We start from the raw sequence: 16,604 nt of genomic DNA, 5'->3' as shown, positions 1-16,604 counted from the left end.
TCTAAAAGTCTGGTAGTTATTTTTCTCTTTGACATCTGATGGGAGGGCGTTCTATAGGGCGGGTGCCACCACCGAGAAGGCCCTCTGCCTGGTTCCCTGTAACTTGGCTTCTCGCAGTGAGGGAACCGCCAGAAGGCCCTCGGCGCTGGACCTCAGCGTCCGGGCAGAATGATGGGGGTGGAGACGCTCCTTCAGGTATACTGGACCGAGGCCGTTGAGGGCTTTCAAGGTCAGCACCAACACTTTGAATTGTGCTCAGAAAAGTACTGGGAGGGATCGCTGCCGCAAAACTTGCCCGCCGCCGCAGACAACGCATGATGCTTACCTAGCCCTTGGTTCTGTTGTTCCCATTCGATGGCGCTCGGCACTTGGTAGGAGACCCCAGAGAGCTCCCCGGCTGGGTTTTCGAGCCCTTCCAGGGGTTCCTGAGATGTCTCCCAAGGGAGAGTGAAGCTGGACAGGTTGGCGTCTTCGTCCAAGCTTTCGTCCATGGAATTTGGGTCCCTCTCCTCTTCGTTGCCATCGTCTTCCTCATCTGCTTCCTCCTCCGGCTCCTCCTCTTCTTCCTCCTCCTCCTCCTCTTCTTCCTCCTCCTCCTCTTCCTCCTCTTCCTCTAGAAAGGCAGGAGAGAGAAGAACAAGCACAATATTGAGATAGACACAGCGGTCCATTGATATAACCAGAGTCCACGAGAGGGATGGCCGCAGCAAAGTGGAACAGCATCTATGCAGAAAGACTGGACGGGTGATGACCATTTTGTTGTGCTAGAGGCCATGCAGGAATCTCGGTTACAGCATCCAGAACAGATAATAATAATAATTAATAATAATAATATATTATTTATACCCCGTCTTCACTGGTTCCGATTTGAAAGAGAGGTAGAGCCGGGTATCATCCACGTACTGGTAGACATCCAGCCCAAACCCCCTGATGATCTTTCCCAGCAGCTCCATGTAAAAAGGCGGACATTCAGCCCTTGTATATCAACGGGGAACGGGTGGAGAGGGTGGCAGAATTCAGGTTTTTGGGAGTAACTATCGATCAGGGCATGACTTGGAGCGCAAATACCACTGCTCTGGTGAAGAAGGCCCAGCAGAGAATTTATTTCCTCAGACTTTTAAAGAAGAACAATCTGAGTGAGAGACTGCTGGTGTCCTTCTACCGAGGCTCCATAGAGAGCATTCTTACATACTGTATTTGTGCTTGGTTCTCCAGTTGTACAGCTAGGGAGAGGAAGGTGCTCCAGAAGGTCATAACCACAGCCCAAAGGATTATTGGTCATCCTCTCCCATCTTTGGAAGAACTGTACGGTTCCCGTTGTCTTAGGAAAGCAAACAACATCCTGCAGGATTCATCTCACCCGGGACACAGTCTGTTTGCACTACTGCCTTCTGGCAGGAGATATAGAAACATCAAGTCAAGGACAAATAGACTGAAAAACAGTTTCTATCCAAGAGCTGTGGCCTTTTTGAATGCTGTAACTCGATAGTGTGACCTGGGAGTTTGATGGGTGTTGGTGTGGGTGTGGCTGGAATGTGGTTTGTTTGGTTGTTGTTGTTGTTTTGCTTTTGTTGTTTTTAAGGGATGGCATCCAATTTCGTTGCACTTGTGCAATGTTGCACTTGTGTAATGACAATAAAGAATCTATTCTATTCTATTCTATTCTATTCTAGATGTTAAAAAGCATGGGGGAGAGGACAGAACCCTGAGGCACCCCACAAGTGAGGGCCCAGGGGTCTGAACACTCATCCCCCACCACCACTTTCTCGACACAGCCCAGGAGAAAGGAACAGAACCACTGTAAAACAGTATATCCCAACTCCCAGCTCCCCTAGACGGTCCAGAAGAATGTTATGGTCGATGGTGTCCCTCGGCCAATAAAGCGAGATGAGCACTGCAACCCCAGAGTCGGTCACGACTGGACCTAATGGTCAGGGGACCCTTTACCCTTTACCTTTACAGGGTCCCTTCCAAACCTACAATTCTACGATTCTATGCAGAATGGCTCTGCTTTCTCCTAAAACATTTTGCCCTAATGCTCTGCTCCTGATTAAATTGCACAGAAACAAAAGGAAACACTGCCATCTCTTGGTCACCGGGAAGAAGTGCAGTCTTCCAGATAAAGTTCCGCCAGCGCAGAAGTTGTCGTCACCTACCGGTTTTTTTCACTCCATAAGACGCACCTGAACATAAGACGCACCTAGTTTTTAGAGGGGGAATGCAAGGGAAAAAAATGTTCTTTAAAGGGAGCTCTGAGCAGAGCCTGTATGCATCCCAGGCTCTGCTCAGTGCTCCCTTTCACGAGCCGCGTGAAGTTTGTGTGCGGCGCTTGCAGGCTTTTCCCTGAGCCGCACACATGCTCCATGTGGCTCTTTAAAGGGAGCACAGCTCTTGGGGGCTTTTCCGGGAGGTGGGGGAAGGGACTGAGGGGTTAAGCTAGAAGCTAGAACAGCGAGAGTTAGCGCTGCGCAGCGATCCCTCTCACTGTTCTGCCTTCTGGGATAGCTGCGCAGCCTCTTCAGGGCAGCGGGGTGTAGGCTCCCCCTGCCCTGAAGAGGCTGCACACGGCTAAGCCAGAAGCTAGAACAGCAAGAGGGAGCACTGAGCAGCGATCCCTCTTGCTGTTCTAGCTTCTGGCTTAGCCGCGCAGCCTGAATTCGCTCCATAAGGCGCACACACATTTCCCCTTACATTTTAGGAGGGGAAAAGTGCATTCTATAGAGCGAAAAATACGGTAACTGCAGGCAGAAATGCAACAAAATCGGAACCATAGAATTGTAGAGCTGGACTAGGGTTTCCTAGTCCAACGCAGGAAACTTTTGGCCCAGCGCAGGTCTCGAACCCGCAACCCTGAGACCAAGAGTCTTGTGCTCTGCCGACTGAGCCAAAGGTTCCTTAAAACAACCTCCTTTACTGAATATTCATCCTGATTTTCTCGCCACAAAGCTTGTGTGTTCATTCGGATTTGCATGCAGGGGTTATTCGCCAGAGGAGGGGCTGTGTGGTATTGCGGTTAGAGCACCAGAGGAGAATCTGGGAGGCCAGGGTTCAAATTCCTATTTGGCCATGAAGCTCACTGCAGAAGGTCAATCTTCAATGGCATCTCTGGGTAGGTAAAGGTAAAGGGACCCCTGACCATTAGGTCCAGTCACAGACGACTCTGGGGTTGCGGCACTCATCTCGCTTTATTGGCCGAGGGAGCCGGCGTACAGCTTCCGGGTCATGTGGTCAGCAGGACCAAGCCACCTCTGGCGAACCAGAGCAGCGCACGGAAACGCCATTTACCTTCCCACCGGAGCGGTACCTATTTATCTACTTTCACTTTGACGTGCTTTGGAACTGCTAGGTTGGCAGGAGCAGGGACCGAGCAACGGGAGCTCACCCCGTTGCGGGGATTCGAACCGCTGACCTTCTGATTGGCAAGTCCTAGGCTCTGTGGTTTAACCCACAGCGCCAACTGCATCCCTCATCTCCAGGTAGGGCTGGGAAATATTCCCTGCCTGACACCCTGGGGAGCCGCTGTCAGTTCAGACAGTCCTGAGCAAGATTAGACAATGGTCTGATGCAGTATCAGGCAGTTTTCCTATATCACACAAGACCCTGCCTTTCACGCAAGTTTGGGTTTCTTTGGGTGCTGTTTGAAAATGCAGGGAGAGAGAGAGAAGGTAGAAGTTTGCTGAGCCAAACGACCTTCTTTGCAAACTCATTTTCATTTTCAACAGCACTGCAGAGAATCAGCAGAATGTTTGCTTTTTGGAAAACAGTTTGTAATTAGGGCTCTGATGGCCTTCTAATTCTTTTCTCTTCATATACATGCATCTCCCTCCCAATTATTTGCATTCAGAACAAAAATGTTCTTACTTTTTGCAACTTTTTTTTAAAAAAAGGAAAAATCGAGAGGCCCCATGGGAAAGCCTCTGTTGAGACACATATGTAGATTCATGTAGAATTGGAGGGGGAACATTTGTGCTCCCCCCACATTTGTTTGCTAGTTTGTTTAATGTATATACCACCATTCACCCACAGATCTCAGTGCGGTTCACAATATGTTGTTGGACTACAACACCCATCATCCATGATCACTGGCTGTGTTGGCTGGCGATGATAGGAGCATTTTCAGGCTGAGGGAGCCAACGTTTGTCCATAGACTAAACCGCTTCTGATGCAACGAAACACCGTGACGGAAACCAGAGCACACAGAAACGCCATTTACCTTCCTGCCACAGTGGTACCTATTTATCTACTTGCACTGGTGTGCTTTCAAACTACTAGGTTGACAGGAGCTGAGACAGTGCAACGGGAGCTCACCCTGTCACGGGGATTCGAACCGCCGACCTTCTGATCGGCAAGCCCAAGAGGCTCGAACCACAGCGCCACCCACATCCCTACCTGTACTGTGCTCTTTTTTGGTGCCTACTGAAAACATTTTTGTTTAGACAAGCCTATCCAGATACTTTTTATTTGTTGTTTGTTTATTATGGGTTCTTATCTTTTTGAATAATAGGTAAAGGTAAAGGGACCCCTGACCATTAGGTCTAGTCGTGACCAACTCTGGGGTTGCGCGCTCATCTCGCTCTATAGGCCGAGGGAGCCAGCGTTTGTCCGCAGACAGCTTCCGGGTCATGTGGCCAGCAAGACTAAGCTGCTTCTGGCGAACCAGAGCAGCGCACGGAAACACCGTTTACCTTCCCGCTGCAGTGGTACCTATTTATCTACTTGCACTTTGATGTGCTTTCGAACTGCTAGGTTGGCAGGAGCAGGGACCGAGCAACGGGAGCTCATCCTGTCATGGGGATTCGAACTGCCAACCTTCTGATCGGCAAGTCCTAGGCTCTGTGGTTTAACCCACAGCGCCACCCGCGTCCCTTTTGAATAATAGCACACTAATAATAATAATAATAATAATAATAATAATAATAATAATTTATTTATACCCTGCCCATCTGGCTGGGTTTCCCCAGCCACGCTCCCTTCCCAGTGTTTCCAGCAACAGTTTTCAGAAGCATTACTGCTTCCAGCACACACACACAGCCACAAACCTCCCATTAGGCTGCAGCGGTTCTTAATAAGTTGCTTGGGAGAAACCAGTCCTTGGAACGAATCCTGCTCAGAAGCCCATTAGCACATTAATTATAAGAGCCCAAATGGGATGCTGGTTATTATATCAAAGGAACAAGCCTGCAGTCCAAGGAGTGATTGCTAATTGGAAGAACAAGCAGGAAACAAGTCCAGTCTTACCCTCAAGCAAGGAAAATCATAATTGGAATGTCCTATTTCTCTCTCTCTCTCTCCATGATTCATAGTCTATCTGTCCCACTAGGACCCAGGCAGGTAAAAGCTTTCATAACACCGTTCTGGTGAACATGTTGTAAACAAGAGCTGATGTAGCACAGCTGTGAAGAGCAGGAACTGGGCTCAGCCTTCCCCAACTCAGTGCTCTCCAGATGTTTCAAGCTGCCGCTGCAGCCACTGTGGCCAGGATTTTTTTTTGGGGGGGGGGGGAGTCGTGCACCACAACAGGTTTCCACCCTGGCCACCCCAGTTCTCCTCAACTGCTTGTTTACAAAGCTATTGTACCACCAACCTTACTGTATGCTTGCGAAACATGGACCACTTATAAATCCCATCTCCAACTCCTCAAAAGATTCCTGGTGTCTTCAAAAAAAATGTACACATCAGTTGGGAAAACAGGCAAACTAATGCCAGTGTACTGGAAGAAGCAAAGATCACCAGGGTCGAAGCAACGATTCTTCAACATCAACTCCGTTGGACTGGTCATGTTGTGCGGATGCCTGATGATCGTCTTCCAAAGCAACTAGGTAAAGGTAAAGGTACCCCTGCCCGTATGGGCCAGTCTTGACAGACTCTAGGGTTGTGCGCCCATCTCACTCAAGAGGCCGGGGGCCAGCGCTGTCCGGAGACACTTCCGGGTCACGTGGCCAGCGTGACATCGCTGCTCTGGCGAGCCAGAGCCGCACACGGAAACGCCGTTTACCTTCCCGCTAGTAAGCGGTCCCTATTTATCTACTTGCACCCGGAGGTGCTTTCGAACTGCTAGGTTGGCAGGCGCTGGGACCGAGCAACGGGAGCGCACCCCGCCGCGGGGATTCGAACCGCCGACCTTTCGATCGGCAAGCCCTAGGCGCTGAGGCTTTTACCCACAGCGCCACCCGCGTCCCAACTACTCCAAAGCAACTACCCTGTTCCAAACTTTAAAATGGACAGCGTAATGCTGGTGGTCAACAAAAGAGGAAACTGGGAAACACTAGCCTGCGAGCGCTCCAGTTGGAGAACAGCCTTTACCAAAGGTGTCATGGACTTTGAAGACACTCGAACTCAGGACGCAAGGGAGAGACGTGCTAGGAGGAAGGCACGCTTGGCAAATCCACACCGTGATCAACTCCTACCTGGAAACCTACTGTCCCCACTGTGGAAGGATGTGTGGATCCAGAACGTGTGAAGTCACTTACGGACTCATTTGTCAGGTGTGCATGCAGGAGCCAGGCCCTGTGACCAATAGGACTTTGCAGGACTGGAGCCTTCCTAAGTTTGTTCTGAAGAGGCAAGGAGCGGTCTCACAGGTGAGGCCGCTTGGTAACTCACAGTCCCTGGTGACAAGAGCCAGGAAGGGATATAAGGTCAGCATTTCCCTTCGGTTCTTTGCCACAGCAACACGCTTCCTGCGTTTGGCTTCTTGCTTCCTGGTCCTTGAACCTCAGCTTCTTGACTCCTTGCTTCTTGATCCACAGACCCTTGACTTCGTGACTCCTTGCTTCTTGATCCACAGACCCTTGACTTCGTGACTCCTTGCTTCTTGATCCTCAGACCCTTGACTTCGTGACTCCTTGCTTCCGGACCCTTGGACCCTTGGTTTCTTGTCTCCCTGCTCTCTGACCCTCGGACTCTTGGCTTCCTGACTCCTGGCTTCTGGACCAGCGTTCCTGCTCCCACCCCGCCATCTTGCCCCCGGTCCTGATGTCCCCTGCAGGGACTTCGGCTGCCCATGAACCAGACCGTGACATCATTGTTAAAACTGTGTTTATGGAAGACAATCTTACTTGGCTATGAGTGATCGCCAAAGGAGGAGGAGGAGGAGACTCAACTGGGTAGAGACGAATGGTGGTTCAGTAAAACTAGGAATGCTGTGCATAGTTAAACTATGGAACTCCCTGCCACAGGGATGACCACCAACGTGGATAGTTTAAAAGTGGGCTGGACAAAATCAGGGAGGACAAAGCTGCCCACGGCTACTAGCCAGGATGGCGATCCTACGCCTCTACGGTTGAAAAGCAAGAGAGTTTCTTTGGTGCTTGGGTTTCCCACAGACATCTAGTTGGCCTCTGTGAGAACCAAGTGCTGGACTAGATGGGCCACTAGAAGATTCAGCTGTTTCTTCTACTTTATTTCCTGTTAAATCCCTTTATCAATATAAGTTTTGATTAAGACCTTTCCTAATATATTACAGTAAAAGAGCAACTAATCTAGACAAAAACATAAAAAGGGGGTGGGATCCTCTTTCGCAGATAAATCTTAACTTTTATTTTATTTATTTTAATATTAATATTACTCTTTTATTTTGACAAAGTAATAAGAATAAATAAGAATAAAAATGTGCACCCACTGTCTGAGACCGTTCCATTGGAACTATGCAAACTCCCAAAATTTCAACACCTCTTGCGATGGTTTGACCCCTTTCCGTTTTAACAGTACAAATTCCACAAACACCCTCCATATCTCCTCAAAATCATTTCTCCTGCATATTCCCTGTCTTACCTTAATGGCACTTGTTGACTTATCATTAATAGCTACTGTATTTTTCTCTCTATAGGACGTAACTTTTCCCCCTCCAAAAATTAAGGGGAAATGTGTGTGCATCCTATGGAGCGAATGCAGGCTCCTTGGCTTCAGCGATAGCAACGCGAAGCCTCCAAAGCGCAGAGGGAGCGCTCCCTCCGCGCTCCGGAGGCTACGCGTTGCTTTCGCTGAAGCCTGGAGAGCGAGAGGGGTTGGTGCGCACCGACCCCTCTCGCTCTCCACGCTTCAGGGATAGCCGCCTGAAGCCTCCAGAGTGCAGCGGGAATTCCCGCTGCGCTCCGGAGGCCTCGGGTTCCTTTTGCTGAAGCCGGGAGAGCAAGACTCTCCTGGCTTCAGCAGAGAGGGAGAGCTGTGCAGCGCCCCTTCAGCCAAGCGGGAGGAGAAATGGAAGGGGCTCCGTTTCTCCTGCGGCTTCGCTGAAGGGGTGCTGAGCAGAGAGGGGGAGAATTTTTTTTTCTTGTTCTCCCCCTCTAAAACAAGGTGTGTCCTATGGTCGGGTGTGTCCTATAGAGCGAAAAATACGGGATATCCCATCTTAACTTGTCCCATGCAGAGGAAGGTGGACCCCACCAGCTCTCACCTTTCTTCTCCCATCCTCCCATGCCAGGAGATCTCTTCTTCCCTGCCTCTCACACAGGGTCCTTCGACAACTATCCATCACTTCTCCACACATTAACCAACAGAGGTGTTTTCCATCAGCCACTCCCTGATCCGTTCGGCTGGAGGCACCAGGGTCTAACTATGTGTACCTTCTGGGTGCAAAATGTAAGCCCTACTGTCCTGTCCTGGTCAGGCATTCTTACCTTCCAGAGCCAGCATTCTGAGTGGTCTTTACCTCCAAAGCAAAGCAGAGAGCTTTGAAGCACAGGGGTGTAGTGATCAGGTGGGATTGCTATGAGGAATTATAACAGATATAGAGTAAGCCATCTGTGTCAGCAATGACTGGGTTGACTGGGTTTAAACTATTTTGATATGATTCTTGATCAATCCGCACCCCTGCATCCCTGTTCCATTTCTCTCTCTTCACAAGTCACGTACACACTTAGACAGGCAGGCGTCCTGTGTCCTCAAAGACTGGGCAGTTTTGTCAATGTGGCTTTTCTGATTGTTAATCTTAGGATATTGATCTTAGGGCCAGGAAACAGGTTTCACATTAAGGTGATAATGGTCACTGTCCTCCTGGCCATCCTTCTTATCATGTGTATTGATTGTTTATGACCTCCGGGGTTGCTGAATACACTCCTTTGTAGTTTCATTCATTTACTCCAGAGTATGTATGCCTAACTAGTGTTTATAGTTTAACTTTCTCCCCACGGGGGTGTGTAGAAACGCTCAGAAGAAATCTGATTGGTTCTTACGAACACTCTGTAAAAAGTTCTTTTGTGAATAAAAGACCTGGGCCGAGGGGTAGAGTGGGACAGGCACAGAGAGACAATTATACACACCCTTCCCAGAGTCTTGCTGGTTCAAGCCTCTGTGTGTATTCTTATTAATCAGAGTTCAACCCTTCCTTTACTTTGGGAATGCCTCACAGGGGCTCTGAGATGCTCCTCTCGCGAGATCTCACGGGGGCTGTCCGAGCTCCTGTGAGATCTCGCGAGAGCATCCCAGTGCCCCCGCGCTGAGCGGGACTTAGAATCATAGAATCATAGAGTTGGAAGAAACCACAAGGGCCATCGAGTCCAACCCCCTGCGCAGTAAGCAAGGAGGAGAGTTCAAAAGCTCGCTCCACACCAGGAAAACTCAGCGCAAAAAGAGCATTTAATTTAATCTGGACAATTTCAACCAGTGCAAAGTCAAAACACACAAGTTAACGGCGATTGTACTGGACCTGGGAACACGATAAGCTTCCTTATACCGAAGTCAAACCAGTGGTCCACCAGACTGAGTGTTGTCCACCTAGTGTTTCTCAAACTTAGGTCCCCAGCTGTGGTTGGACTACAACTCCCATCATCCTCAACTAGCAGGGGTCATGGGAGTTGTAGTCCAACCGTAGCTGGGGAACCAAGTTTGCAAAACACTGACTGGCAGTGGCTCTCCAGGCAGGAGGATCTCTCCCAGCCCTACCTGCAGATGCTAACGGGGACTCAACCAGGGACCTTCTGCACGTAGTGCAGGTGATCTGGTGCTGAGACCAGAGGCCTTAACATAGATACCTTCTGATTCCAGCCTATCCAGCTCATAGGTTGCAGCCGTGGTGATCCGGTGCGTGGCTGGGACAGTGGTCCTCTTCGTCAAGGATGCCAAGGTCGGCGGAACTGTCATGGCTTCAGTCGCTCCCAGAATCCCTTCGTCCTGCGCTCTCCGGTCCCCCAGAGTTGCAGGAGAGCTGGCAACAGAAACATCTTCCTCCTCCTCTCCGCTAAGGGCAGTGACGGGCCCTGTGCAAGAGGAAGAGAAAACAGGAGATTGGTACCCACGTGGATAATGAGTGCAAACCCATGTGTGATCTCATTTTTATTTTTACTTCTTCTGTCTTGTTGTGTTGATATAGTTTAATCATTGTTCAGCCGATTCTTTTAGTATTTCCTTGCTTACACCTGCACAAGGGGAACAGGGGATATAGGGGAATTTGAAATATTATTTATAATATAAAAGCTTTAACATAAAATTTCTAACTGTGCTGTGTTTGTATACAGCAAAGAGAAGTTTAGAGTAATTAGGTATATTTCAATTTAGTTAATTATGTAGTAGGTTTATGTTAGAAAAGGAATATGGATGTTGAATTTGATGTTTGTAATTTTTGGAATTTTTCGGTTTTGGAAATAAATAAAAAAAAAGGATAATGAGCACAAACTAGCCCAAGAGCATCACAAGCAACATCCAGGGTGGCAGAAGAGGCTATGTTGTCTATTAATATCCTTCCTAACTTGCATTGGCAAGTTTCTTTATGTAGCAGAGTTTACATTCCCCTTCCATACATGCACAGCAGATAGCTGGTTGCAGGCTTGTGTGAGCCTCTCGCTATTATACAATTCAGTATTGAATTGTATGTTCCCGGTAAGTTCCCTTTTTGTTGTTGATTAGTCGTTTAGTCGTGTCCGACTCTTCGTGACCCCATGGACCAGAGCACGCCAGGCACCTCTGTCCTCCACTACTTCCCGCAGTTTGGTCAAACTCATGCTGGTAACCTCGAAAACACTATCCAACCATCTCGTCCTCTGTCGTCCCCTTCTCCTTGTGCCCTCCATCTTTCCCAGCATCAGTGTCTTCTCCAGGGAGTCTTCTCTTCTCATGAGGTGGCCAAAGTACTGGAGCCTCAGCTTCACGATCTGTCCTTCCAGTGAGCACTCAGGGCTGATTTCCTTAAGAATGGATGTGTTTGATCTTCTTGCAGTCCCTGGGACTCTCAAGAGTCTCCTCCAGCACCATAATTCAAAAGCATCAATTCTTCGGCGATCAGCCTTCTTTATGGTCCAGCTCTCACTTCCATACATCACTACTGGGAAAACCATGGCTTTAACTATACGGACCTTTGTTGGCAAGGTGACGTCTCTACTTCTCAAGATGCTGTCTAGGCCTGTCATTGCCCTTCTCCCAAGAAGCAGGCGTCTTTTAATTTCGTGGCTGCTGTCACCTTTAAAGTTCCCTTTAATCACTCTTAAAAGAATAAAGACACGGCAGTCTTATTCAAAGTCAATAAAAGAAGTTTACTCACATCAGCTCACAGTTGGATTCCTGAAGGCAGACTTAGTTACAAATATGTACATGTGGATCTACCCCATATGGGGGAATAATCCCAGTGCTTCTGCTAGCTGAGAAGCTAGCACAGCATTCCTAGCTAAGAAGCTGGTCAAATGAAGAAGGAAGTGAAAAAGAGGGAGAGCGTGCTGGTTGACTTGTCCTTTTGTTACCTGGACAGGTAAGGTCACGCCCACCTCTAGTCACATGCAAAGGAAGGATGCTCCAGCCAGGACGAAACAGGAAGTTTTTGACTGGCTGGACCAAACATTACCCGGCATGTCTTCTCAAGCATTACAAGGAATGTTATACTTGACTGCTCTCAGTGGATTACATCCCACAGATGCTATTAACTAAGGCAACTTTATGCCATACTAGAGTTTAGGAACAAAGTATTCTCCCAAAGGATTTGTCATCATTATGAGTCAGTCGTCCTGGTTCAGGGCTGAGCTGTCCTGCCTAGTCTGGCATTCTCTTCTGAGCAGCAGCCAGACAGATTATTTGTTTGCGGCATTTATCTTCTTTTAATTTCCTTTAGTGATTTGAGTGGTGCTTTTTTCAGGGGAGGGGGGATAAAGAATGAGCTGCCGGCATGCGTATCTTGATAAAAGTGCTGTGGCTGCCATCCCAAAATGGCTGGAACAGGGAGCAAAAAAATTTGGGACCAGTGAGTCGCCAAAAATAAAGGCATAAACATATACCGTATTTTTTTGCTCTATAAGACACACTTTCCCCCTCCTAAAAAGTAAGGGGAAATGTGTGTGCGTCTTATGGAGCGAATGCAGGCAGGAGGCTCTGCTCAGCACTCCCTTTAAAGAGCCGCGTGCAGTGTGTGTGCGGCTCTTGGAGGCTTTTCCAGAATGAGTCTGACCAAACTGTGGGAGGCAGTGGAAGAAGAAGAAGAAGAGTTTGGACTTGATATCCCGCCTTTCACTCCCCTTCAGGAGTCTCAAAGCGGCTAACATTCTCCTTTCCCTTCCTCCCCCCCAACAAACACTCTGTGAGGTGAGTGAGGCTGAGAGACTTCAAAGAAGTGTGACTGGCCCAAGGTCACCCAGCAGCTGCAGGTGGAGGAGCGGAGACGCGAACCCGGTTCCCCAGATAACAAATCTACCGCTCTTAACCACTACACCACACTGGCTCTCTCAGTGGAAGACAGGAGTGCCTGGCATGCTCTGGTCCAGGGCGTCACGAAGAGTCGGACACAACTAAACAACAACAACAACATGCTTATTGCATTTATAAATTTTAAATTTATTGTTGTACATTGTTTTAACTGTTTGTTCTCTTTCTGGGATTGTACCCCCAAGTGTGTTTTATAAGCTGGTCTCTGACCGTAATAAATTTGTTCAGTTTCTGTTAATTGGTTCTCGTGGGAAACTTGCAGATTCTGGCTTCGCACAATTAACTCAAGGCAGTGTCAATTTACTCTTGGCAGAAAGCCCAGGTCTGCTTGACCTAGAAACTACTTACTCTGATTGGTTAACGACCAGCACTCAACTCTGTTATCTAGGATTGCTAGCTCAGTTTGGTGTTGAGGTGTGTTAGGAGTAGAAGTGCTGTGTATGGTTTTGAGAGAGAGAAAGAGAGGATTTATTTTGCTTTTATTTGTATGCAGAAACTCTGCTGGTTTTATTTTTTTCCTTTTTTTTAATAAATCCTGTAAATAGTTATTCTGAGTCTAGCTGACTAGTCATTATCGCCGCAACTAGCTTCTTCGCTGTGCAGGAAAACTCTGCTACGTTTGGGCTAAAGCCAATAGGGCTATGCCTGACACTTCAAAGTTCCATGAAAATTATCTATCTATCTCTCTAAGAAATTTCTAACAGTATGAGCTGTTCGACAGGGGAACGGTCTCCCTCAGGAGAAGGTGGAATCTCCTTCCTTGAAGGTTTTGAAGCAGAGGTTGGGTGTCCACCTGCCATGGATGATCTAGTTGAGATTCCTGCATTGCAGGGAGTTGGACAAGATGGCACTCGGGATCCCTTCCAACTCTATCATTCTATGCTTCTATGACAGCCATCCCCAAATGTTTTGGGACTACAGCTCCCATCATCCCTAGCTAACAGGACCAGTGGTCAGGGATGATGGGAATTGTAGTCCCAAAACATCTGGAGGGCTGAGTTTGGGGGTGCCTGTTCTATGACAAGCAAAAAGATAAGATGCTGATAGGGTAGGACGCAGTTTTTAAAACACACCAGAACTGCTTTTATATGCAGGAAACACAATGTTTAACTGCCAAAAGAACATGGAATGAGCCACAAAGTTTATCTCTAAAGTGGGGTCAAAGCACCAGGAATCACACGCTCCAGCTGTGAGTCCTGGTAGAGGCTATTACCCAGCTCCCTGTGGGGATTTTCACTTGTAAACACTGTGTGTGTGTGTGTGTGTGTGTGTGTGTGTGTGTGTGTGTGGTGTTGTTGTTGTTGTTGTTGTTGTTGTTGTTTAGTCGTTTAGTCGTGTCCGACTCTTCGTGACCCCATGGACCAGAGCACGCCAGGCACTCCTGTCTTCCACTGCCTCCCGCAGTTTGGTCAAACTCATGCTGGTAGCTTCGAGAACACTGTCCAACCATCTTGTCCTCTGTCGTCCCCTTCTCCTTGTACCCTCCCATCTTTCCCAACATCAGGGTCTGTGTGTGTAAATGCCTTCAAATGAATACTGTATAATAGCTTAAAGGTCCCGGGCCCTAAGGAAGTCAGACTATCCTCTACCAGGGCCAGGGCCTTTTCAGTGATGGCTCCGACCTGGTGGAATGCTCTGTCCCACAAGACTAGGGCCCTGCAGGACTTGATCTCCTTCCACAGGGCCTGTGAGACAGAGCTATTCCGCCTGGCCTTCAATTTGAATTAGCCTGATCCTCTATTCCCTTTTCCCCTTTCCTCTTCTATGAAGAAACCCTTTCTGGGACCCCACATTTAAATTCTTCCCTGGTCTCCTTGCTGGCCCTAGTGGGACCAACTTGGCCAGTTAGCCCTGGTGATCATTTGATGTCTACTGACTGGGTTTCCCCCTCCTCAAAAAAATGACCCCTGAATTTTTGAATTTTATTGATATTGATGCTGCATTTTATGTTGTACTTCATGCTGTTTAATGCTGTTTTCAAGTCGCATTTTAATCCATGTTTTATATTTGCTGTTAGCCGCCCAGAGCCCAGTTTTTAAACGGGGATGGGCAGGGTATAAATAAAAAATTATTATTATTTATTATTATTATTATTCAAAGTCTTCTTCGTGGTGATCCCAAGGAGCTGGTCTGAGCCACACCAAGGGCCCATTGCTAACAGATTACCATCAGAGTCCCCACGCAATTAGTTTGCTTCCAGCAAGCTTAATTATAAATGCATCCCTATTAAATATTTTAGCAGCGCGGTAAGAAAGATGCTCCCCTTGGTTTTTAAATTTTCCCTCTCCAAAGTGTTTTCGTAAAAAGATTTAGAACCTAAAGGAAAGTTAAGAAATTTTATTTTAATTGGAATACTGTTTTTTTTAAAAAAAATGCCAGAAAACTGCTACATTTTAATTACAAGGAAATTCAGATGGGAGGGCTCAGAGAAAGCCCAAAATATGTTTATGGGGTTAGAAATCTAAATAATAATTAATTTGTGTTGTTTAGGTGATTAGGTTGTTTAGGTATTTAGGTACCTTGTTTTTTGTTTATCTTGTCTTTTTTCTTTTGTTTTTTCTCTGTTTTTCTTTTGTTGTGATGTGTTATATCTGTAAGAAACTTAATAAAAATTATTTTTAAAAAAAAACACAAAGGGTTCCGTTTTCGTGCACCGCGAGGCAAAGCGAACCAAACCTCTGGGGAAGGCGCTGGGCCATAGCTGTCAAGTCCCTTATTTGAAGGGACAGTCCCTTATTCCAGCGCCATGTCCCGCTGCTGTCCCTTATTGATAGATGTCCCTTAAATGATGTCCCTTAAATTTCAAAGGAAGCAGCTCCTCTCCCTCCCTTCCTGCCGGCCAGGGAGGAGGGAGGCTCCAACTGTGTTGCTTGGCTGTGTTGCTCACCCAATAAGAAGTCTAAGAACGACTAGGGGGTGGAGCTTGCATGCCTTGTGTGTGGCTAGTTAATGCAAGCTGAGGGGGTTTTTGAATGCTGGACGCCATTTTGTTGCACGTGCTGCTGCAAACTTTGCAGTGCAAAGCCAGGCCGGGGAGCCATCTTAAATTGAGGCTGCATAGGCCTTGTGCATGTGATTCAGATCATGGAACTTTGAAGTGTCAGGCATAGCCCTATTGGCTTTAGCCCAAACGTAGCAGAGTTTTCCTGCACAGCGAAGAAGCTAGTTGCGGCAGTAATGACTAGTCAGCTAGACTCAGAATAACTATTTACAGGATTTATTAAAAGGAGAAAATAAAACCAGCAGAGTTTCTGCATAGAAATAAAAGCAAAATAAACCCTCTCTTTCTCTCTCTCTCAAAACCATACACAGCACTTCTACTCCTAACACACCTCACATCAAACTGAGCTAGCAATCCCTTGATAACAGAGCTGAGTGCTGGTCGTTAACCAATCAGAGTAAGCAGTTTCTAGGTCAAGCAGACCTGGGCTTTCTGCCAAGAGTAAATTGACACTACCCCGAGCCAACTGTGAGAAGCCAGAATCTGCAAGTTTCCCACGAGAACCAATCAACAGAAACTGAAACTGAAACTGAACACCCCCTCACAGATTCTGCTGAACAATTAACACCAAATACACCTATGTAGAAGATCATTTTTCCAGCAAACCTAAACCCTTGCACATTCGCTTGTTCTTTACCTTTGCCAATGGTTTAGTTAACACATCTGCTACATTTTCTTCACTTGGTACATAAGTACAGGTGATTACATTGTCTTGTACACAGCAACGTACATTTTGGTATTTTACAGAGATATGTTTGGAACGTGATTTGAAACCCTCTGTTTTACTTAAAGTTATACAAGCTTGATTATCAATGTAAACTTGTACTGGTTCTCCACAATTTACATTTAAATCTGCTAACAAATGCTTGAAATAAATCACCTCGTTGCACAATTCACTCAATGCGGCGTACTCTGATTCCGTTGATGACACACTTACAACGTCTTGCTTGCGTGACCGCCAGCTGATTAAAGCTCCACCGAC

At 47.3% G+C, this 16,604-nt stretch overlaps 1 protein-coding gene across 4 annotated transcripts in view; it reads right to left on the bottom strand.

Moving 5' to 3' along the window:
* ARMH4 (armadillo like helical domain containing 4) overlaps positions 1-16,604 on the bottom strand; it is a 63,357-nt gene that overhangs the window by 22,072 nt on the left and 24,681 nt on the right. For 2 of the 4 annotated variants that reach the window (XM_077917849.1, XM_028728570.2), the window contains 2 exons: positions 9,972-10,196; positions 326-613 (listed from right to left, as the gene is read on the bottom strand). In XM_077917849.1, coding sequence (XP_077773975.1) covers positions 326-613; positions 9,972-10,196 — 513 coding nt within the window. Of the gene's footprint in view, positions 1-325; positions 614-5,495; positions 8,708-9,971; positions 10,197-16,604 lie in introns of those variants that run through there. The other 2 variants (XR_013390541.1, XM_077917907.1) reach the window with 2 other exon arrangements.

This window comes from Podarcis muralis, chromosome 1 (assembly GCF_964188315.1).
Source record: "Podarcis muralis chromosome 1, rPodMur119.hap1.1, whole genome shotgun sequence".
Taxonomy (NCBI): Eukaryota; Metazoa; Chordata; class Lepidosauria; order Squamata; family Lacertidae; genus Podarcis; species Podarcis muralis.
This window is presented reverse-complemented; position numbering and strand designations above follow the sequence as displayed.